Source organism: Oncorhynchus clarkii, chromosome 25 (assembly GCF_045791955.1).
Source record: "Oncorhynchus clarkii lewisi isolate Uvic-CL-2024 chromosome 25, UVic_Ocla_1.0, whole genome shotgun sequence".
NCBI lineage: Eukaryota > Metazoa > Chordata > Actinopteri > Salmoniformes > Salmonidae > Oncorhynchus > Oncorhynchus clarkii.
The window spans coordinates 29,478,416-29,502,030 of record NC_092171.1 but is presented as its reverse complement, the minus strand read 5'-3'; the positions used below and the strand labels follow the sequence as shown (position 1 = coordinate 29,502,030).

At 41.2% G+C, this 23,615-nt stretch overlaps 2 protein-coding genes and 1 long non-coding RNA gene across 15 annotated transcripts in view; 2 read left to right on the top strand and 1 right to left on the bottom strand.

Annotated features, from left to right (window-relative positions):
- Positions 1–1,348, top strand: part of LOC139383886 (E3 ubiquitin-protein ligase HECTD1-like) — a 37,438-nt gene extending 36,090 nt beyond the window's left edge. For 7 of the 12 annotated variants that reach the window (XM_071128485.1, XM_071128483.1, XM_071128491.1 and 4 more), the window contains one exon: positions 314–1,348. In XM_071128485.1, coding sequence (XP_070984586.1) covers positions 314–451 — 138 coding nt within the window. In that variant the 3' untranslated portion in view covers positions 452–1,348. The remainder of the gene's footprint in view (positions 1–313) is intronic. The other 5 variants (XM_071128492.1, XM_071128489.1, XM_071128490.1 and 2 more) reach the window with 1 other exon arrangement.
- On the bottom strand, positions 1,239–3,972 carry LOC139383888 (uncharacterized). Its single transcript, XR_011628802.1, has 3 exons — positions 3,681–3,972; positions 3,334–3,494; positions 1,239–3,135 (listed from the first exon to the last, which is right to left on the bottom strand). It is a non-coding gene; the product is annotated as an uncharacterized lncRNA (long non-coding RNA).
- Positions 3,973–4,034: 62 nt separating this feature from the next.
- LOC139383364 (striatin-3-like) lies at positions 4,035–23,385 on the top strand. 2 transcript variants are annotated; one of them, XM_071127876.1, is made up of 16 exons: positions 4,035–4,515; positions 11,147–11,250; positions 11,440–11,513; positions 11,625–11,706; positions 11,987–12,163; positions 12,443–12,578; positions 13,029–13,170; positions 15,975–16,111; positions 18,692–18,867; positions 18,989–19,036; positions 19,190–19,311; positions 19,517–19,684; positions 19,807–19,947; positions 20,228–20,335; positions 21,264–21,350; positions 21,492–23,385. In XM_071127876.1, the coding sequence occupies exons 1-16, from the start codon at positions 4,267–4,269 to the stop codon at positions 21,659–21,661; spliced, it is 2,121 nt and encodes a 706-aa protein (XP_070983977.1). In that variant the 5' UTR covers positions 4,035–4,266; the 3' UTR covers positions 21,662–23,385. The 2 variants fall into 2 exon arrangements, with proteins under 2 accessions (XP_070983977.1, XP_070983978.1); XM_071127877.1 differs by having other exon boundaries at positions 4,043–4,515; positions 11,628–11,706; positions 21,492–23,145.
- The last annotated feature ends 230 nt before the right edge of the window (positions 23,386–23,615 follow it).

The window sequence follows — 23,615 nt, the reverse complement described above, 5'->3', positions numbered from 1 at the left end:
AGCGGTTTGCTCATGTCAACGTTGTGAACAGTGCCCCATGGTTGCGGTGTGGGCAGGTTTAAGCTACGGACAACAAACACAATTGCATTTTATCAATGGCAATTTGAATGCACGGAGATACTGTGATGAGATCCTGAGGTCCAGTCGTGTCCGTAGATTAGGATCTAATGAATTTATTCAATTTACTGATTTCCTTATGATTTTCTTATTTGAACTGTAACTAAAATCTTTGAAATTGTTGCGTGTTTTGTCCAGTATATAGTTTACCGCAAGGTGACTGCAATGCAATTAAACTAATTGTTCCTTTCCATAGGTGGACGCGGCAGACTCCAGCTATCCCTCTGTTAACACTTGTGTACACTATCTGAAGCTGCCAGAGTATTCCTCTGAAGACATCATGAGAGAGCGTCTCCTAGCTGCCACCATGGAGAAGGGCTTCCACCTCAACTGAGCATGCCCTGTCTGCCCCATTCTGACTGACAAACCCCCCCTGCTGGTGAAGCCTATTGTGTTTTGTTGCAGAAAAATAGATCTCTCTCCCCCCTCCCCTCCCAACCCCACCAACCACCCTCCCTGTTCCGTCCTTTCCCCCTGTGAACTCTAGGAAAACAGTCCCATGTTGGCTCAACTAGCTACTGATACAGATAAGGTCCGGGGCACCCCCACCTTCCTCCGCTCCACCCACTACAGCTCCCTCCCTCCCCAGGGCACACTGCTGCTTGAAGGACTTGAGCGACTAGAAGACAGTTTCCTCATGGTCTACAGTGTTTACTCTCTCTCATACTCTGGTTGTGAGCATCTGTACATTCTCTGTAGATTTTAGGGTTTTTAGATTGCCACCATCTCTCCACCACCCGGCTGTCAACCCCCTTCCTTTCCCTGCGTGACCTGAGGGGAGAAGGGCATCTGCTTCTGTAGCGCTAACTGTAGTGTGTTTGGGCATTTCCTTACCAGGTTAAGTTTTACTAGTGCCTGCATTGTTTGAATATTAGGATTACATTTTTCCCTCCTTTTACTTAATCTTACGGCATACAATCATGATGCACATGCTTATTATTTTTGCTCTTTGTTTTTCTTTCGTTATGTATGTTTTGATTGTTTGTTATCCTGCTATAAGGATCAAAGTCCCTGAGTGCATTTCTTGTGTAATTTTACAATAAAGCTATAGAGACAAAAACACTGGTTCTGTGTGCAAGGCACATTTAAAAAGAAAAAAGCAAGCTATGCTTTCCCTTGTATTTTCTTTGTATATTATAAACATTTATTTAACTCAAGTTGCAATTTGAAGTAAACAGATATTTTCAAATGTGTATGCTCCAAAAAATTAAAATGTTTGCAAAGTATGAAACGTCTTGTTTATTTACTTAATAAAAGACCTGAATTACATATTCCAGGCACATTCAAGAACCAAATTCAAGACAGGGTTTGTGTGATACCTTAGTCAATCTATTACTACAGATGTCTAAAACCTCCCTATTCTATATTAATAACAATGGGTTGTTGATAAATTCAAGTATGAAGTCCATGCCATCAAAATGATTTAATGTGTCCCCTTTTTCAAAGGCCGACAGTCTTCGTGTTCAAACAACTGCTCAATGAGCCTCAGACATCTGGTCCAGAGCTAGTAGAGGTGCCAGGATGCGGTTCTTGTTGGTCTCCACTAACATTGAATACATGAATACACATGTAATTCCCTATCACAGTGTAAAGTAGGGCATTTACCCCCCCCCCAAATGAGCCCTTTCCATTAGTAAGAAAAATGTTATTGTTAACCCTGGCTACTCTTAGAGGGGTCAAAGTTTACTGTGACATTATTTCAGTCATGGATTCTTTGAAAAACAATTAAACATTGAAAATGTCAAACTCACAGTTTAATACATGTACAAAATGATTGTCTTTCTGTAAAAGGATGAATTGACTTAAGTTTCAGTCATGGAATTTAACCTCTGCATTAACATGTCTCGCCAGGTTGAACAACTTTTAAAAATCCAACCGACTGTAGTTGCATTCCACTTCATATGACTGGTCTGACCCCGGCAAGTCTGACTGCCCACTGAGAAAAAGACTCAGACAATGACGGTTGTCTTCATCAGTCTGTGCAGTGCCGCACTAAATGCCAGACCTGGAATGGCACAGTCGGCTAGCCACGTGACAAGCCCCTAATGTGAGGGGTGGACACGCAGACAACCCCAGCATCTGTTTCAATGAATTTCCTCAAACTGGTTAATAACAAAACGTATCATTTTTAAAGGATACATCCAATTCACTCTGTTAGGAGAGAAAAACAAAGCAGTTACATGGTTATTTTTATTGTAGTTATTTAACCTTTATTTTTAACAGGGAGTCATGCTGAGACCAAGGACTCTTTTGCGGATGAGCCCTGTAATTACAAGAATATTCACATCAATACAAAAGGAAAAATAGAGATACGTTAAGCAAACCAAAGATACATCTGCCAATGGAAAACAACTTAAATGTAAAGTATTGGCTTCTCTAATGGGGACTGCTCAGTTTAGAGTAATGTGTTTTTGTCCCAGAAAAAGCTGACCTTTGAAATGCTGAGCTATGCACAGGTGGTTGAATAGTTGACATGCAGTAAATCTAGCATACAGCCAGAATGTGCTGAAGTAGTGAACAAAAAGAGACTCTGAACTCACCACATGACCAAAGTACTTTTCAAGAACCTCAACAAAGTTGTCTGACAGTTCATTCTGTGGGAAAGAAAGACATTCTACACCATGAATCATGAATACTCTCAATAATAAAATCTCAACCTTAATCTAATAACACTATTTTTACACATAACAGTAAAATTATGAACTCTCACCTCAGTGTCACTGATACCAACAACCAAGAAGAGAGCACCGTACTGTCTATATACTAGTTTGAAGTCCATAAAAGATAGAAAATAATAGTTACTTGGATGTTTGAATAGCAGAATGAGTTCTGTGTCACCTGTATAAAATGCATGTGGACTGGCAGTGGCAAACGAACTCAGCAGGAAGAATGGCATAACCAAAATTATAAATTAAAGGGATAGATGTAGGTTATTGAACTGGATTTCTTTCTGTTCTGTATTGTCTCGTCCATGCCCGTCAAAGGTTATGTACATCTTCTCACTGTTGTGTCCTACCCCTGAAAGTAAACAACAAAAAACTAGTTTTTTCAAGCCACTGTGCTTCTGCCTTCACATTGCTTGCTTGCTTTTGGGGGTTTAAGGTTGGGTATCTGTAAAGCATTTTGTGACAACTTCTGATGTAAAAAGGTCTTTACAAAATGCATTTGACTGATTGAGATTTCTAATAGAGTAAAAATAACAATTGAAATAGAGACCTCTTCTTTTTAGCGTGACAGGCATCCCTTGACAACATCAGCCTCCAGAGAAGGCCTCTTTCCAGTGTCCACCCGCTCATAGTACTTAGACTGGCAGGTCTGGCCCTGCTTGTTCACCATCAGGAGGAACTTGATACTGGTGACCTGCTAGTCCAGTGTATCTGCAAAAAAAGGAAATAATAATATAAATGGTGTCATAGCAAATCATGCATAAAGTCTTTATGTAATACCCTTTTGTGTTAATGCATCTGTAACCAGACAGTTATATCCAATTCAGCAAAGTCAGGACGACTATGGTCAAGCTTTGAATGCATTCAGTCAAGCTTGAATACTATTCGGCTACTCACCCTAAACCAACAACGTTTCAGATGCAAGTCAGATCTTGATGAGTCTGACAAGATACACATAAACAATATACTCAGGAACACTCAACAATGAGCAGAGAGAGGTCCATGGTGCTGGAAAGAAGGCTCCCTGAGAGTCCCAGGCCTGCCATGCAAACACCTGATTGTTTGTTTTGTATTAAGATATATTTTTCTAATAATTGTTATATTATTTCCCTTGTTCACATTATTTGTCTGTGGTGTAACTGTGCTAACGGCACACATGCCCATGCTCCTGTATTTGGATCATTGAGCTGCTTTGGATGACAGGAAAAAATAAAAAGGTGAGCATGTCCCATCATGCAGTGCGGGCCAATTCTTCCTCACCCCCGCAGTAAGTAGAATAGACTCTCATATCCAAGGATCGGACTAATGGCGGTCGTCAAATCAGTACACTGAGAGCAAGTTCAAAACATAGCCCTGTCTCACTACAGTCGCCGAGGAATTTCAGGGAAAGGCATCGTCAAATCCATACGGGAATACTGAACTGAAAGGGGGAGGGGGGCGAAATCAAGCAGCAAATTGTGCTGGGACTTTCCTCTTCTTAAAAATGGATGAACACCCCGGCGGAGGAGGAGTTGGAATGGCCGCCCCAAGACCTCAGCAACAACCGCAGGGGAATAACAACGCTAATCCCCAAATCGGTGGTGGAGGTGGCTCAGGGATGGGGCAGCAGCATGACGAGATGCCACGGCCACAGCAGTATACCATCCCCGGTATTCTGCATTATATCCAGCACGAATGGGCCAGATTCGAAATGGAGAGAGCTCATTGGGAAGTGGAAAGGGCCGAACTTCAGGTAGCAAGCTAACTTGGTTAACGTTACCTTAGCTAACTAAATAAACACTATATTGAGCAACAATGCATTTTGCCTAGATAGTGTGCAACATTTGTTTTACACCCTTTGCATACAGTGGCCATGCTTCGATAGATAAACGTCTACTGTAGTTTGTCCGCCCAACTGGATCATGTTAGTTATCAATTACCACCACCAGCTAGCTAGCTAGTCACGGATAACAGGTAACGTTAAATAGCTAACGTTAGCTTAGCACACAGCAGGATGGCAAGCTATGTCACTCTTTTTTTCTTTTCTTTTTACAGTGGAACATCAGGTTGATGTGTTTACAATGTCTTACACGTGATTTTATTAATAATGTTGACTCTTGTTGTTGTAGTATTCCTCTAGTAGTTTCAATTTAGAGTCGTTGAACTACAGAATGATCTAATCAAACCACTGACAGTCAACTAATCTCCGAGACTAGGAGCCATTTTGGTTTGGTCATTATGGCGACGACTTGGCTGGGTCTTCTTGAGTCACGTTAGGTAACCATCAATCTTGAATAGGAATAAATCCCATCTTATTGATCATATCAGTTGTGCAATATTTTTAACAAATATATTTTTTGAAAGTTTATTTCAAACAAATCGAAAATCCCATAGCCTGATGCCAGTCAGATGGCTCGTGCCTGTTAGCAAGCTAACGTCAACAAAGCCAGCTGTCAAGGCCCCACAGTCTGACAGTGGCTATGCACTTTACGATCGAACGGTGAAAAAACTATCTGTGGCTTTAGACTTAGCTAGTTTGCTATCTAGCTACATTACTTTTATAGTTTTTTGTTTCACGGTGCCATCTTGGCTAGGAATGATTTCTTATTTTTGTGCGTTTTATTTTGCTAGGTTTTGTTATAACAAGCTTATGACATCAGCTAAGTGGTAATTCTGTCTTGTAGAATGCAGAGGTTAAAGGGAATGTTGGTTCAGTTTTATGATTGTAATAATAATGTGGAATGTGTTGAAATGCCTGGGACAGAGCGTAGAGTACTGCTTTGTTTGAACACAACCCATACCAGGCCAGGTGAGGTGGAGGCATATGATAGATAATTGTCTTGTCAACATAAAGGCCTATTAGGCCTATGATCTGCCTAATTTGGCAGAACCACAATGCATATTGTTAAACTTTTTTATTGATAAAACAATATGAATCAGTGTATGCTTTCTGAACTTCTGTCTTGGTCACAGTATTTGCATTTTAAATTAATGAAGCAAGCTGACAGCCTAGATTATTTTGGTCAGCTGCACCTTTCCTATTGTTTGAGTTGCTTTGCTGTCCAGCCACACCACTCAAGCAGTTAGCCTTGTTAGCACAAATCACTTCAATGTCCACAGCAGTCACATCAGGCCTGGAAGTATCTGGGTTAAATCAGGCTTTATAGGTCACTGAGACATCCAGGGCATATTATGAACCATTGTTATGTGCTCTGTTCTTCCTTTGCCCTGGCTGTAGAAGACAGACAGAGAAATGGTAGACTGACATGGCCCTTTTAATTCAGAATCTGGCTTGGAAATAAAATGTTTATTAACACACAGATTGTTCTATCAGGTTTTATTTTTGATATGTTGATGCTGAGTATTTAAACACCACAATGAAGGTTTGACAGGATTATGTTATCCAACTGATAACATGCTGTTCTCTCTTGATGAAATTGAAATCACTAACTCAATGTAGGCCTATATTCATACCTTAGTACACTGACTGCACACACAGAAATAATTTATTATTCACGCCATTCTTTCATTGTGCTTGATTTGGTGGGTGATGTATTTTTCCACTGTGCGCAGGTGTTTCCTCAGGATGTGTATGAGCCAGGTGGTGCACAACTATGTCAGCATTCTATCCTTAAAGCATCAGTGTTAATTAGTAGTACAGTGCCGTTTTCTTCCATAGTTCTTTCTTGGTTATACATAACATCTATAAGTAGACACGCTGAAAATAGCTGTTCTACTTAATGGACTACCTCGGCTCCTAAAAACGGTGCAAACTGTGTATACATTTGACAGTTTCAGAATTGTCTGATAATAAGGTATTATTTTTAGGCCAGCGTTGTGAAACCTAGATTGTTGAAAATATGAGTTCACTGACTTATGTTTATTTGTTGTTTATTGAAGCAAGATAGCTTTTATACACAAAAACACAAACAAGTAGACAGACAGGCAAATTCAAAATACAGCCCTAAATGTATTCAAATGTGTGAATAGGCCTAAGCGGTGTTCCTTTGCAGTGAAGTGGTAGGTATATGATACGTTGGGGACAACAAAGCTCCAAAAGGCGGCAATGTCTATTCCTGTTCCAATACAGCCCATTCCTTTGTCAGCATGTTAACTTGGGTCTGTGAGCTCACTCTGTGTCCCCAGTCTGACCATTACACATCTCAACACTGTGACCTCACACATACATAGCAGCTAGGCCTGTACTGGCTTTGCTAGCTGCACTGGGATTGGTTGGAGGTGGTATCTGAAGTGTGGTCCTTCGGGCAGTGGGGATTCCCAAAGTGGTTTTAGCAGTAGTGCTGTAACATCTAAATTCTGATTATAGTTGAGATTTGATCTCTGATTAGTCTACTGTATTTGTAACTATGCCTGCCATGCTCCTATCAGGGACATTGAAAAGTGAGATTAACAAATAGACTAATTAGTATGCTCTCTTATATTTTAGCTGTATATTAAATCTACACATACAGTGATGTTTATTTGAAGAACGTTGTAGCCAGCTGTATCTGCAGAGCTAGTAGCATGCTTGTGTAACAGACTACTCTGTCCCCTGGCTGTTGAGTTGGTTCCAGTGTGTACACAGCTGTTCGTTCAGCTGAAACCTTCCTTCTCCCTCTAGCTAACATTGACTGGCCAGACCTCCCATGCTTATGGTAATAGCAAGACGTTCATTTAGCCCTTGGACTTGCTTACCAAGGAAGCAGGCAAAATGAAGAGAATATCGTACACAAAATATTACTGTTCTGTTTAAGAGACCTGATCTCAGTTGACTGACGTGAATCCTATTGTTAAAATTGACTCCAGTACTCCCATGTTTTCCTGTAGATAGTTAAATCCCCTACTCCTTCTCTCCTTGAATGTGGACTCAATTATGTCTTATCTTATTACTGTGAGGGAGTGACTGGACCAGGTGAGTCAATGGTTCAGATCCACCATAGTGTTTTCTTTGCTGATATGATCTAATACCAGAGAGCAAAGCAACTGTTATGTAAGCTAGCCGGTGGCCCAAGTTCTGGAGTCACTATGTCAGAGCCAGGGCACAACACTTTCTCAGTCTCCATGACTACTGAATTGAAATCGGTCTCCAGTTTACCTGTCAATTTAAAACTAGGTATGGGCACCCAACAGTCAAGAGAGGGGTTTTTAGGGGCAGCTGCCTAATATTCTATATAGGTGCAGGAGCTCAAGCAGTAGAACATTTGCGGTGCTGGTACTCTGCTTCCATGAGCTCCTGTCCAAGTCGAGCACTGCCCCAGCAGTCAAGGGGCGGCTGACTAAAAATACCCCCTGCCTGCTACCCTTTAAACGGCATTGGGTTTCACAGCTGCTCAGTACTCCCTAGCAGTACAGAGTTGAGCAGGAGAAGAGGGCCAGCTAAATAGTTCTGTATGAACTGAACACCCCTACAGGGGTGATGGTGCTAGAGAGGCCTGTGTTACAACCTGGGCCTGCTGCTCTGCTGATCTGAGGATAGTCAGACACACTGCTAATTGGAGTCCTACCCTGACCCGCCAGGTCTATACCAAGATTCCCCCAATTCATCTGTGCCTTATAGCTTTTTGTTAGTTTAGCTCCATTTTTACATCCACAGTGACTCTTAGAGAGACATTTTAAATATCTAGGGTAAATGTTGTACAGCCGTGGTCACCAACCGGTTGATCACAAACAACTGGTTGATCTCCAAATCAAATTTCATTAGTCAAATGCACCAAATACATTTCACCTTAAAGTGAAATGCTTGCTTACGACCCCCTAACCAACAATGCAGTTCAAATTTTTTATTTAAAAAAAAAAAATATATATATATATATATATATATATATATATATATATATATATATATATATATATATATATATATATAATATATATATATATATATAAATATAAATATATATATATATATAAATATATATATATAATTTATATATATATATATATATATATATATATAATATATATATATAATATATATATTATATATATATATAATAAATATATATATTTCTCTCTATACCATTTGTATTTCATATACCATCCCTAAGTCTAAATATTATTTTTACATTGCACAACCTTCAATGTATGTAATAATTACATAAAATTCTGGCAAATTAGTTTGCAATGAGCCAGGCAGCCCAAACTGTTGCATATACCCTGACTCTGCGTGCAATGAACGCAAGAGAAATTACACAATTTCACCTGGTTAATATTGCCTGCTAAACTGGATTAGTAGTTATAACTAGTGATTATGATTGATTGTTTTTTATAAAATAAGTTTAATGCTAGCTAGTAATTTACCTTGGCTTCTACTGCATTCGCCTAACAGGCACGCTACTCGTGGAGTGCATTGGTTAGAGTGTTGGACTAGTTAACTGTGCGGTTGCAAGATTGGAACCCTGAGCTGACAAGGTGAAAATCTGTCGTTCTGCTCCTGAACAAGGGAGTTAACTCACAGTTCCTAGGCAGTCATTGAAAATAAGAATGTGTTCTTAACTGACTTGCCTAGTGAAAAAAAAAAATAATAATTTTAAACATTGTTTTAAAAAAAAAACGGAAATCGGCGCCCAAAAATACCGATTTCCGACTTGTTATGAAAACTTGAAATCGGCCCTAATTAATCGGCCATTCCAATTAATCGGATCGACCTCTAGTACAGAGTCAATGTGCGGGGGCACTGGTTAGTCGAGGTAATATGTACATGTAGGTAGAGTTATAAAAGTTGATAACAACAGAGAGTAGCAGCGGTGTAAAAGGGGTGGGGCAATGCAAATAGTCTGGGTAGCCATTTGATGAGATGTTCAGGAGTCTTATGGCTTGGGGGAAGAAGCTGTTTAGAAGCCTCTTGGACCTAGACATGGAGCTCCGGTACCGCTTGCCGTGCGGTAGCAGAGAGAACAGTCTGACTAGGGTGGCTGGAGTCTTTGACAATTTTTAGGGCCTTCCTCACCGCCTGGTATAGAGGTCCTGGATGGCAGGAAGCTTGGCCCCAGTGATGTACTGGGCCGTTCGCACTACCCTCTGTAGTGCCTTGTGGTTGGAGGCTGAGCAATTGCCATACCTGGCAGGGACGCAACCAATCAGGATGCTCTCAATGGTGCAGCTGTAGAACCTTTTGAGGATCTGAGGACCCATGCCAAATGTTTTGTCTACTAATGGGGAATAGGTTTTGTTGTGCCATCTTCACAACGGTCCACAATCATTTCCTTTGTCTTGAACACGTTGAGGGAGAGACAAAGGAGATGATTGTGGACTACAGGAAAAAGACGACCGAGCACGCCCCCATTCTCATCGGCAGGGCTCTAGTGGAGCAGGTTGAGAGTTTCAAGTTCCTTGGTGTCCACTTCACCAACAAACTAACATGGTTCAAGGCATTCTTAGTCCATCACCAAACATTTCTGTTGAAAAGCCACTGATAAAAGCATAAAGGCTTGCTCTTCTTTTTTCTTTGTTTTGCGCGGTTGGTAGTTGATGCACTTAATTCAGAAGCCCTGTGCACCGGGTAGGCAAAGTGTTCCTGTTTTTAACCATTTTAATTTGTCTCTGCCTACCCGGTGGACCAGGAGATCTGTGGCTAAGTCCAGTGCACTTACTGCGCTGGCTAATCGGATAGCACAAATCACTGTGCCTACCTACAGCTTCCATGACCCCGGCCACAGCAAAGTTAGTTAGTAGCCTACGTGAGATTTCATAACATTTAAAACCATAACCAGTGAGAGACTGTCAAAGAATACAGCAAAGAGCTGCTGTTTGTATGAGTGAGTTCATGTTTTAAGTTTTATTCAGCACTTTCAATAGTTTTTATTGAACACAATTTCAAAACATTAAATGCACTTCTCTACTTCCACTCGCACTGCAATGAGTGAGTAAGTAGCCAAGTGTATCGATAGCCTTGCGTTTGGTTATTATTAGCTATTTTAATATCGAGGAGCATTTCGCTTTCTCTAGTCATAGAAACAACATGAATTTGTGCTGAGGCAGATGCTGCGCCACTCGAGTTTCGCCATAAGGTGGAAGACTGTCTCTCCTCTCTGGTCAATCACCGGTGGAAATGAAGGAGAGAGCAGGGACTGAGGTGGACCCTCTGCTGTTCTCCATCTGCTGCGACTAATGCAATGTTCAAGACAACTGGGAACTCTGAAAATAATAGATCCGACTGGGAATTTTTTGAATGGAATATGAGAACAAGAAGAAGAGTGTGGGAGTACTAGGTGCTGAAGTTGTTGCTGCCTCTGAAACAGATCTGATGTTAAATTATTCAGTAGTGTTTGATACACCACAAAATATTACTTTTAATGTGTAGTGCTTTCAAAATTGAGAATATAATGTTGACTTTATTGGCAGATCCTAAACGTATTTCTTTTTGTTCTTCTCGTTTCTTTCAGGCTCGAATAGCATTCCTTCAAGGAGAAAGGAAGGGTCAAGAAAATTTAAAGAATGATCTAGTTCGAAGAATAAAGATGTTAGAATATGCATTAAAGCAAGAAAGGTGAGTGTATACCTATTACCTAATAATTTTTTACATGAGTCCATATAAGGCCCATTTCAATCTTTCAATCTCATTTACCTCAATGCCTGACATTTATACATTGCCTGTAAATGTTGTGCATAACTGCAAAGTATGCTTTATTATCTCATCACATTTACTAATCTCTTTACTTTGTCTTTACTCTACTAGAGCAAAATACCATAAATTAAAATATGGAACAGAATTAAATCAAGGTGAAGTTAAGATGCCCAGCTTTGAATCAGGTACGGACCTCCCCTCTCTGAACTGCAATCAACTTAATGATGAGTAATAGAATATGTTGACATACAGCTAGCTATACAGCGGTTTCATTAACGTTTCTATGGTGTTTACAGAAGATACCAAAGACACAGAGGTCCCTGCTGTACCTCAGAATAGTCAGCTGACGTGGAAACAGGGCAGACAACTCCTCAGACAGTGAGTACTCTACAGACAGCACACACGGTTTACAGGGCCTCTCATGCAGCTAACACACTTACTTATCGATCAAGATGAATTCCCATCCGGGCCTGCATCTCAGAATAGGAGTGCTGATCAAGGATAAAGTCCTACTTGTCTATGTCATTTTATTCCTTATGATCTAAAAGGTCAAACTGATCCTAGAGCAGCACTCCAACTCTGAGACGCTTTAGGAATACGTGCCCAGGCTTACTTAGTTAGCTAAGTCATTTTTATGTGTAATTTTCTGTCCCAACAGATATCTTCAGGAAGTAGGTTACACGGACACAATACTAGATGTGCGGTCTCAGAGAGTGCGTTCGTTACTGGGCCTGTCCGGCTCAGAGCAGAATGGCTCAGTGGAAAACAGGAACCTGGATCAGATCCTCAATGGAGGGGAGTCTCCAGCCAAACGAAAGGGACAAGATATGAAAAGGTAGGTAGGTAGGCCTCATCTGATCCTGCATACTGCCACTGACTTCAGTGAAGGTCTGAAGGAATTGGTGTTATCTAACTGACACAATGTTGTTCACTTTTCCTGGCGACTTCCCAGATAGCAGATTTCTGATTGATTCTGTACATTCTGCCTCTGTGCTCAGAACCGTCTGCTCTGAATAGCATTAGATGCATCTTCCAGACCTGTGCCATGTATGTGAATAATCAAATCATCCACAGTGATGAATTGCTCTAAATAGTTTTCTACCTGTTTTACTAGGAATCCAGGAGATGTTCTGGAAACATTTAACTTCTTAGAAAACGCAGAGGACAGTGATGAAGATGATGATGAGGAGGGAGACCTGATGGAGGATATAGACAGTGGCAAACACACAATAAAAAAGCATAAGATAAAGGTGAAAACCTCTTCGCTACAGATGATTACATCTGGTCATAAGTGAAAAGACCATTCCTAATGTTGTTCTAAATGTACTGCCGCTGTCATCTCTGTGTAAATGGTTGTAATAATGGCTTATTAAGACCAAAGCGGTGCTCTTGACATTAGACTAGTATCTTCAGACCTGATTCTAAATGTTGATATTCATCAAGAGAGAACCTTTAAATGCCTGCTGTGTTAAAGAAGTCAACACAATTAAATTGGTACAAGAGCATATGGAACGAACATACCAAGTACTCGTCTCCTAAAATCGAATATGGAAAATAAAAGTATTGTAAAATATACTTTTATTTTACAAGTATTGTAAGTTTTTTTTTAAAAATTTTTTTAAAAATTCAAGTATTGTATTAACTTTATATCTGATAATCCCACTGTGTTAGACCTGGTGACTGACTTGTCCTCTGTCCAGGTTGGGAACGAGGGCCTGGCCTCTGACCTTCCAGATGACCCCGACACAGAGGAGGCTCTGAAGGAGTTTGACTTCCTGGTGAATTCCGAGGATGGAGAGGGAGCAGGGGAGGCCCGGAGTTCAGGGGACGGGACCGAATGGGGTAAGAGGATATCAGATATCTAACTCACTAGCTGCTGACAGCTAACTTATAGATGTAAAGTCCTCTATTTAGGGGACCTGCATGGTTCTGGTACCAGTTCTGACCGTAATTTTCAATAATAAAATATGTGGACACTAGATCGAAATGTCTTGCATTGAGCGATAGCCCTTGTTCCCACTGACAGAGTATGTTTTCTGAGCCTGTGTGGCATAGGATGTGAAATCTGAAACCACTTGAAGCTGGGATGTCCCTCCTACCATTTAATTTGCTCTTCTGACCGTTCATCAACTCCTGGCTGAAGACAGCCACTGACATGTCTGCAATCATTACATTGTTGCACAGCAGGAGAGAGTGCTTTCATCATGGTAGCACATTCAGGGATCGATTTATAGCCATTCATCTACAATAATTTATCGATTTTTAAACAAACACTTTGTTTGTCATAGATGGATAATATTAATATGAGATGAAAGGCAAGTTCCTAAGAAGTTCAGGAAGCTAGAGCTCGGTGCGATTTTCACAGCAATAGCGGCAGACGTTTTGACCAAGTGAGACCTTCAGAAAGTATGCTCATTTTTCTCTAACACTAAAATACAAATATGTATTTTACAGTTATATGGAAGGTTAGTCATTTTATCATTTGATAATGCTATATTTTGAAAGCATATGTCATTTCAAGTCTTATTCATACAGTTTAGTTGAATAGGAAAACATCAATACTGTATTTCTGTCATTTGTACTGTGTACATGAGTTTGTGTCCTCAGAAGTGACTACACCTCAGCAGTTAATAACTATTTTTACAGGAAAGGTGAGATTGTAACCTTTCTTTGAGTATGCAGCATTACTAGTTATTGTTTATGGCCCTCTCATGATAAATAATAACTTTTGGGGATTATGGAGAGGACATTTACAATGACATTTAGTTACATTAAACTCCCTAGAGTTGTTTGCCACACCGGTGTGTCAGTCTAAGCTACATAACAAAAATATCCCCATCAAAATCTGTCAGTTTAAACTAGAGGTCTCAGATATTTTTGCACCGGATTTGTCTCAATCCACCGCATCCGGCAGTGTTGCACTTCCACATCTGTGGTAAAAGGTGGCAGAGCCAAAGAGGTGTTTGTCACACCATGAGATATCCCAAAAATCACTCTTCTAAAGAAAATGTCTGTAGCGTAAGTACGGTTTGACGTACAAGCGAATGGGAACCCACTGTGGAAGAGGAGATTCTCACGAACACGTGTTTTGCTCTCCGACCACCACAAGTGTCACACAACTTGTCTGAAGGTAACCAGTACAAGTCTTAAAAAACAAATGAAGGTATGAAGGTAGTTTTGTGCATACCCCAAGAAAGGGTTAAATGTGTGTTAATAAAAAAAAAGTTAAACCAATTTCTTAAATCCTAGATGTTTCTTATGAAGTGTTTTTTGACTGTCCTTTTTGCCATGTTTGAATGTGTTATTCAATCCCTTTCTATCGGGTTTATTAGGAAAGGCCCAAATGTAAATATATTTTTTTATATACCTAAAGGGGTCCTAAAATTCCAAATCAAATAGCCTAATCATACATAGTATGACCATCTTAAAACAATTCCATATGTCAGTTTAGCACCCCCCACCCCAACTTCTCAGACTCAGAATTGACTGGTTATACCCCATTTTGCACAATGTCCATTTGGCATAAATGCGCCAAGTCTAATTTGTTAACCTATATGGGTGTTGGGTAGAAGATCTGTGGTCTGTGTGTGTGTGTTAGGTAGAGGATACATGTTTGTGTGGGCCAGTGGTAGATATAATTGAACTGGGGTGGGGGGGTTATTCTAATCTGCAGCAAGAAAGGCCCACCCTGTGGAATCTCAATTGCACCAATGCTGCGTCAGCATTCCTCCTCACTTGTGCACAGGATATTCTGAGCTCTCCCCTGGCCCTGCCACACACACCTCACTGCTGCTGCATGCCCTGTTCTAATCACAGACTCTAGGGTCAGTCACAGTACCCTCAGGCAGCATTACTCTCAGCACAATGCTCCACAGTGGCTGAAAGGGTTGCGTACAGAGCACCAGTCAGGCTCATTAGTCATGAAATGAACCGTGTCCTATACAGTGCTGGTTTATTTGTTTTAGTTTTTGTGCAGATGCCTAACCCGTGTCATTGCTTCTCCTTGTTAAAGCTGCAATATGTATTTTTTGGGGCGACCTGACTAAATTCCCATAAAATTGTATGTTATAGATCTGTCATGCTCATTGATAGCCAGGCTAAGAAGCAGTAGGTATGTTCTTTGTGCGCTAGTTCTATGCTTCCAGTTTTTAGACCGGGTTAAGTTTAATTTTTGCACCTTTTCGGTTTTGTACATCAGCTGAAAATATAATATTTTGAGGTTATGTAAAATATATTTCATAGTATTTTAGATGGTACAATAACTTCCTACACTATACTTGCTTGTTTTGTCACAAACTGAAATTAAGCAAACTATTAGAATTTTAGCAATCAGGAAATGGCGGAGCAATTTCTGCATAGTGCATCTTCAGTGTTAGTCTGTTCAGGAAATGTTGTTTCATTGCACGCATCAACATTTTTTGCTCAGGCTTTGACGTCAACCCAGGGGAATACTTCACTTTCTACTAGTGTTTAACATGGCAAGACAATATTTTAGCAGCTTAGTGTGTGCTGCAGTCTTTCCCATTTAGGTGAATGTTTTAGCACCCTGCTGAGAAGAGCTGAGCTCTTTGGTTACCAAGCATCTCTGTCTAGGTGTGGCCTGTATGGTGTTTAATAAAACCTCCTCCTCTCCGTCCTGTTCTTAGCCGAGCCCTTACCGTTTCCCTCAGGCGGGGGCAAGTCCTTTATCATGGGCTCTGATGACGTGTTGGAGAGTGTCCTGGGACTGGGAGACCTAGCTGACCTCACTGTCTCCAATGACGACGCCGACTACAGCTATGACGTAAGCACCACGATTCCCACCTGCCATCCTTGAACCCTGAACACCCCCCTGTTCCTCCCCACCCTCTCCTGAACACCCCCCTGCACATCTCTCTCCTGAACGCCCCCCTTCCCCACCCTTTCCTGAACACCCCCTGCCCCTCCCCACCCTCTCCTGAACACCTCCCTGCCCCTCCCCACCCTCTTATGAACACCTCCCTGCCCTTCTATCTCCTCAATCACCCTTGAACCCCTCCCTTCTCTATCTCTTTCTCATTCAATTCAATTAAATTTGCTTTATTGGCATGACGTAACAATGTACGTATTGCCAAAGCTTATTTTGGATATTTACAATATTAAGATAAGAATCAAAATTGTCAACAGGACAACAGTAACAACAATAACCAAGGGTCAAAATAACCATACATTGAACAATAACCATACAGTAGAGGACATGTGCAGGTTGATTGGTCTGTCAGACACTGTCCCTCATCTTATGGCAGGCAGCAATGTAGTGCGCTGCCAACCCACAGCTCTCTGCATCCTCCCCCAACAGGGCGGGTAGCCTATTTTCATCAGAGAGGTCTTTGAAACATTGAATCATTCCCTGAGATCTGGATTTTCTCTGGAAAATCATTATTTTAGCCTTTTTGGGGTTTACTGCCAGGGCCCAGGTCTGGCAGTACTGCTGTAGCAGGTCCAGGCTCTGCTGTAGGCCATGGTGCTGTGTATGACAGCAGACATAGGTCGTCTGCGAAGAGTAGGCATTTAACCTCTGAATTGTGGAGACTAACACCAGGGGCTGAGGATTTTTCTAGAATAGTGGCAATTTGTTGACGTAAATATTGAAGAGTGCAGGGCTCAGATTGCAACCCTGGCGAAGGCCCTGCCCTGGTTAAAGAATTCAGTTATTTTCTTGACAATTTTAATGCTGCACGTATGGCCAGTATACATTTGATTTAATTATGTCATATGTTTTACCTCCTACACCACTTTCAATAACTTCGTAGAACAGTCCTGTATGCCAAATAGAATCAAATGCTTTTTGGAAGTCGATAAAACGTATATTTTAGTATTATTTTGGTGGACATGTTTATCTATCAGGGTGTGTAGGTTGTAAATATGATCAGTCGTGCGATGTTTTGGTATAAATCCAATTTGGCTTTTACTCAAGACATTGTGCTTATTAAGGAAGTTTAGAACTCTTACATTTATAATACTACAGAAAACCTTCCCCAGGTTACTGTTCACACAAATGCCTCTGTAATTGTTAGGGTCAAATTTGTCTCCGTTCTTAAAGATTGGGGTTATGAGTCCTTGATTCCAGATGTCAGGGAAATAACCTACACTCAGGATCAAATTAAACAGTTTTAATATAGCCAATTGAAATTTTGCACTAGTGAGTTTGAGCATCTCATTTAGGATGCCATCAGGTCCGCATGCTTTTTTTAAATTTGAGGGCCTGAAGTTTCTTATAGAGCTCCTAGTCTGATTTTGATTGTCCTTCATAGCTTTTTCTAATCCATTCAACTTCTCTTGAATTTGGCATTGCTCTGCGTTTGTGTCAATTTGAACGGTGTTGTAAAATGGGTTGTCCATATGTCACCATTTTGTATCACTAATTCCTCTTGTTTCGATTTATTATTTTTTTTTCTCCAATTTTTCCATAACTTGTTTGTTTGGACTCCTCAATTACTGTCAGCTGCTTGCTGTTGTACTGTGCTTTTTTGGTTCTAAGTGTACGTTTATAGAGTTTAAGTCTCACAGTAATGGCGTAATTCAACATTATTTGGGTCTCTGTGCTTTTGGTTCGATAGTGTTTTTTGGTTCGATAGTGTTTTTTTTTCTGCATCAAACCAGTTGTCATCTATAGTCGTTTTTGTTTTGTTTTTTACAAATTTCAGTTGTGCTTATTTTGACGTGTGTGTATGAGTTGATGTTTTTTACTGCTAGATTGATGCCTTCTTTACTGTGAGTGAATGTGGTATCCAGAAAGTTATCTAAGAGTGTCTGGATATTTTGGTTACAGGTTGCTTTCTGATATTCTTCTGTGCTGTTTTGGGCCCATCTGTATGAGTTTCTGATGTTGTACAGCTTACTGAGGTTTGAATGTGTGGTTGTTTCCATGTCTGTTCTTTTGAGGAACATCGTAATTTGGCTGTGATCAGACAGAGGTGTTAGTGGCTTGCCAGTGAATGAGCTGAGAAAGAAAGGGTCAATGTCTGTGCTGTGGCCAAGAGGTGAGCAGTAGGTGAATCTCCCCAAATAGTCCCCCCGTAACCTACCGTTGACAAAGTACAGACCCAGGCTTCTACAGAGCTGCAACTTGTTCTGTCTTTTTCTCTTTCTCGCTCTCCTTTCTCTAATTTCTCTATCTCTCTCTATAACTATAACAAGGCGTTGAGAGGGGGAATGTTCTTGCTTTGACAGTTGGTCAGAATCATCACAAGTCATTGGGAAGTGGAAGGGCATACAGCCCTCCAGTAGTTCTAGTGCAGTCTATTCCCCCCTTGCTAACTCACCACCAAGCTGTCTCCATTTTTCACTCCACACCTGTTTAAAGTTGCCCTTCTCTTCCCCTGTCCGGTCTATCTATTTTTAGCTGCCAGCCAATAAGGACACGTTCAGGAAGACGTGGAATCCCAAGTACACCCTGCGCAGCCACTTTGACGGGGTCAGGGCTCTGGCCTTCCATCCTGTAGAGCCTGTCCTGGTCACCGTGTCTGAGGACAACACCCTCAAACTGTGGAACCTGCAGAAGACTGTGCCTGCCAAAAAGTAAACACACACTTGTTTACATGGTTGGATTATCTTGTCATTATGGAATTATAGAATGTATCATTAGATTAAATGGGTCTGAAAACCCTTTTTAAAGAATTGTTTGTTTCCTCTTCTTTAGAAGTGCCTCTTTTGATGTGGAGCCTATATACACGTTCAGAGCTCATGTGTAAGTATCTAATTACCAGAAGGTGCCGTGATAAAAAAAAGACAACCTAATAGGATAAAGCTGTAATCAATCAATATAACGGTTTTGCATTTTGCTTTTTCTCACTGTATAATAATGTTGTAAATTATTAAAAGTCCCCTTTCCTCTTCTCAGGGGGCCTGTGCTGTCCCTGGCTATGACTTCCAGTGGAGAGCAGTGTTACAGTGGAGGGATTGATCACACAATACAGTGCTGGAACATCCCCAGCTCCAACGTGGACCCTTATGACACCTACGGTAAGGTTGGCACATTTAGCATGGCCAGTATTCTGTCTCCTCCTTGACCACAGTAACAGAAGTCAGGAATACTTTCATTCATCTGTCATATTATTGGAATTGACTAGTAGACTTTCTCTTCACTTTATTCCAATCACGTCATTGAGTAATCACGGAGCTGTTTGTCCACCCTTATTGAATGGGTATGACTGACCCTGTCCCTCAGACCCCAGTGTCCTGGCTGGAACCTGGCTGGGCCACACAGACGCTGTGTGGGGGCTGGCCTACAGCGGGATCAAGAACCGCCTGCTGTCCTGCTCTGCAGATGGAACCGTCAAGCTGTGGAACCCCCAGGAGAAGAACCCATGCATCAGCACTTACAATGCAGAGAAAGGTAGGAACGCTGTTATCCACATGGACATGACAATGGCACTTGTCTGTGTGGCCAAGGTCAGAGAGAGTACTGGTGTAAAAGCCTATTTAACTGACAGGTGTCTCTGTCTGTGTGTACGACAGAGCACGGCATCCCCACTGCGGTGGACTTCAACGGCTGTGACCCCGCCCACATGGTGGCGTCCTTCAACACGGGCAACGCTGTGATCTATGACCTGGAGACGTCACAGACCGCTGTGGTGTTCGCTGGTCAGGGGGAGAGCAGTAAGTCTACAATTTAGACTAGAACCCTAATCCTAACCTAGTCCAAACCCTAGCCTGGAGCCTTATTTAACATACTAGCGATGCTAACCCTAAGCTCTGTGGTAGGACTGGGGAACTTTTAAATACTGCATTCTGCTATTTGTTGTTGTTCTCCTGTGACCATGCTAGATATATGATATATCCTCCTAGAGAAGAAGTAAACAGTTTTAACTGTCTGTCTTCATTCCAGATGGTGTATTAATAGTGAGTTGTGTTGACCCATCCTCTCCTCTGTTTTCAGCTCTGCCTGCAGCCAACCACATCAACAAGGTAGTGAGTCACCCCACCCTGCCGGTCACCATCACGGCCCACGAGGACAGGAACATCAAGTTCTTTGACAATAAATCGGGTAAGTGGGCAGGAGGGGACACTGTTTAGCTAGTTACTCTCACTGTTATGTCTGTCTGCCATATCTCTGTACTGACTGTTACGTCTGCCTGTCTGTCTGCCATATCTCTTTATGGACTGATGTGTCTGTCTGTCTGCCATATCTCTGTACTGACTGTTACGTCTGCCTGTCTGTCTGCCATATCTCTTTATGGACTGATGTGTCTGTCTGTCTGCCATATCTCTGTACTGACTGTTACGTCTGCCTGTCTGTCTGCCATATCTCTGTACTGACTTGTTACGTCTGTCTGCCATATCTCTGTACTGACTGTTACGTCTCTGTCTGCCATATCTCTGTACTGACTTATCTCTGTACTGACTTATCTCTGTACTGACTTATCTCCGTACTGACTGTTACATCTCTGTCTGCCATATCTCTGTACTGACTTGTTACATCTGTCTGCCATATCTCTGTACTGACTTGTTACATCTCTGTCTGCCATATCTCTGTACTGACTTGTTACATCTGTCTGCCATATCTCTGTACTGACTTGTTACATCTGTCTGCCATATCTCTGTACTGACTTGTTACGTCTGTCTGCCATATCTCTGTACTGACTTGTTACGTCTGTCTGCCATATCTCTGTACTGACTTGTTACGTCTGTCTGCCATATCTCTGTACTGACTTATCTCTGTACTGACTGTTACATCTGTCTGCCATATCTCTGTACTGACTTATCTCTGTACTGACTGTTACATCTCTGTCTGCCATATCTCTGTACTGACTTATCTCTGTACTGACTTATCTCTGTACTGACTGTTACATCTCTGTCTGCCATATCTCTGTACTGACTTGTTACGTCTCTGTCTGCAATATCTCTTTATGGACTGATGTGTCTGCCTGCTTGCCATATCTCTGTACTGACTGTTATGTCTGCCTGTCGTGTAGGTAAAGTGATCCATGCGATGGTGGCCCACCTGGATGCTGTTACCAGCCTGGCTGTGGACCCCAACGGGATCTACCTGATGTCAGGAAGTAAGTACAAGCATCACTACTGCTCACTCGCACTGTAGCAAAACGTTTTGTATGGACAAGAAGTCTTTTTTTTGAGTTCAGGTAGCTAGTACCTCTGTTTCGAAATGTTTTCTCCCTACTGAACACATTCCTCCTCCGTAGGCCACGACTGCTCTATCCGTCTGTGGAACCTGGACAGTAAGACCTGTGTGCAGGAGATCACTGCCCACCGCAAGAAGTCTGACGAGTCCATCTATGACGTTGCCTTCCACCCATCAAAGGCATACATAGCAAGTGCCGGGGCCGACGCCCTGGCCAAAGTGTTTGTGTAGTAGACCTGTGCTCCTCTGCCAGGTTGAGTGGGTAGACACCGAGAGAAAGAATGGACTGCTTCACTGCCTTGTTTAATAAGAGTAGCATTTTATGACACTACATTGAAGCTGCCTCCCTCCACCCCATCCATGTTGAACTCAACACTTGACAGAAACCAGGTGCCAAGGGGACTTATGCCAGGCGTGGTGGTGGAGAAGCGCCCAATCAGTTTTATCCTGTTTTCAAACTAAAACAACAACATTTACCTGTAATTTACTGTAAGTCTAAAAAGCTGGAGTAAAACAAACTAGTGTATGTAGCCTTTTTGACTGGGTTTCAGCTGAGCTAATATCTGTTCTGTCGGTATAGTTCAGTGGCCGAGGGACAATTGAGATTTCACCTGATTCATACTACAGGGCTGACCCCTCACCATACAGGGCTGACCCCTCACCATACCGGGCTGGCTCTGATATTTTATTTTCATCACGGTTTCAGTAACTATGGTGGATTTGTAACCAGTTCAGCTCGGTTTTGTTTGGCTTGCTAGTGTGAAAAGGGTATTTAACAGGACATGGCCACAGCCCCTGGTGGGCCGACTGGGAGACCCTGCGGCGTCAGTTCAGTTCACACTAAACATGAATCAGGCGTGAAATATAGTCAGTCAACTTCACACTTTTAGCATTAGTTTCATGACAGTTTTGTGTAAAAAAATATAGTTTTTATAATCCTTTTTATATAAATAAAGTCTGTCGTAACAGCACTGAAAATTATGTATAAAAAAAAGGGAATATTTATTCCCGGTCTGAACCCTCCTTCACAACTCATTATGTCCCCCACAACCATCATCTTACGGTTCCCCCGTCACTGAAAACACTCAGTGATCTCGCCCTTCCTAACCCAAGGATGTGATCTCTGACATTGCTTTTACTGGCTTTGTCACATGAGTAAAGACTGTAGGACTAAAAGAAGCACAGTTCATGGCTTCCTGAGAGAGCGCTCTTTTCAAATAAACTGCATCATCCTATCACTATGTGATATTTTGTACACCTTACTGTATTTGAGTTTATTTATCACAGGTTATTAGACATCTTTATGCTATAAATCAGTGCTTTGAAGCAAGCATGGGGTGTAACCATTTTATTTTTCTTAATTTTGTTTTAAGTGATTGGAATAGCAAACATAAGATTAATCACGACTCAGTCTTTTGTTTGATTGTACTTTTCTATTTTATCCTGCAAAACTATTTTATGTTCAAACATGCTACAATTTCTGGTGTAACTAAATGCTTTTGTTTGTGTAATGCATGATAAATACAATAGTCTTTTTTCTAGTCTTCCAAAAAAAGGTTCTGGTCAGTTTGCGAGTTTTGATGAGTTTTGTAAGGTTTTTGATTTACAAACTATGAATCAGCAGATTTGAAAGATTGTACCACATAGCAAAATGAAACTGTTGAAAAATAATGTATATAAAATGTCTATAATAAATATTAAATGGTGTACCTGTACATAGTCTGTTTTTGTTTAATACATGCAATCTTGTTTTGTTGGAATAATTGTGAGTGCAAGATAAACAAAAATCTATTGAAAAGATGCATGAAAAATGGCTTTATTAAAAGAAATGATAGTAATAAATATAGAATCATACAAAAAATCCCAAATCCCTTTACTTAAAGTACAGGTCAACATGCAAATGTTCTGAAGGTATGATGTACATTATACAAAATAAACTGGAAGCCATATCAAGCTGAGAAGTGATACCGGTTTATATTAGTGTATTGTTGACGAGGCTGAAAGAGAAAGAATACCTTGCTCATCACTAACTGATCTATAGGTATATACACTATACATGCAAAAGTATGTAGACACCCTTTCAAATGAGTGGATTTGGCTATTTCAGCCACACCAACTGGTGTATAAAATCAAGCAAACAGCCATGCAATCATTGGCAGTAGAATGACCTTACTGAAGAGCTAAG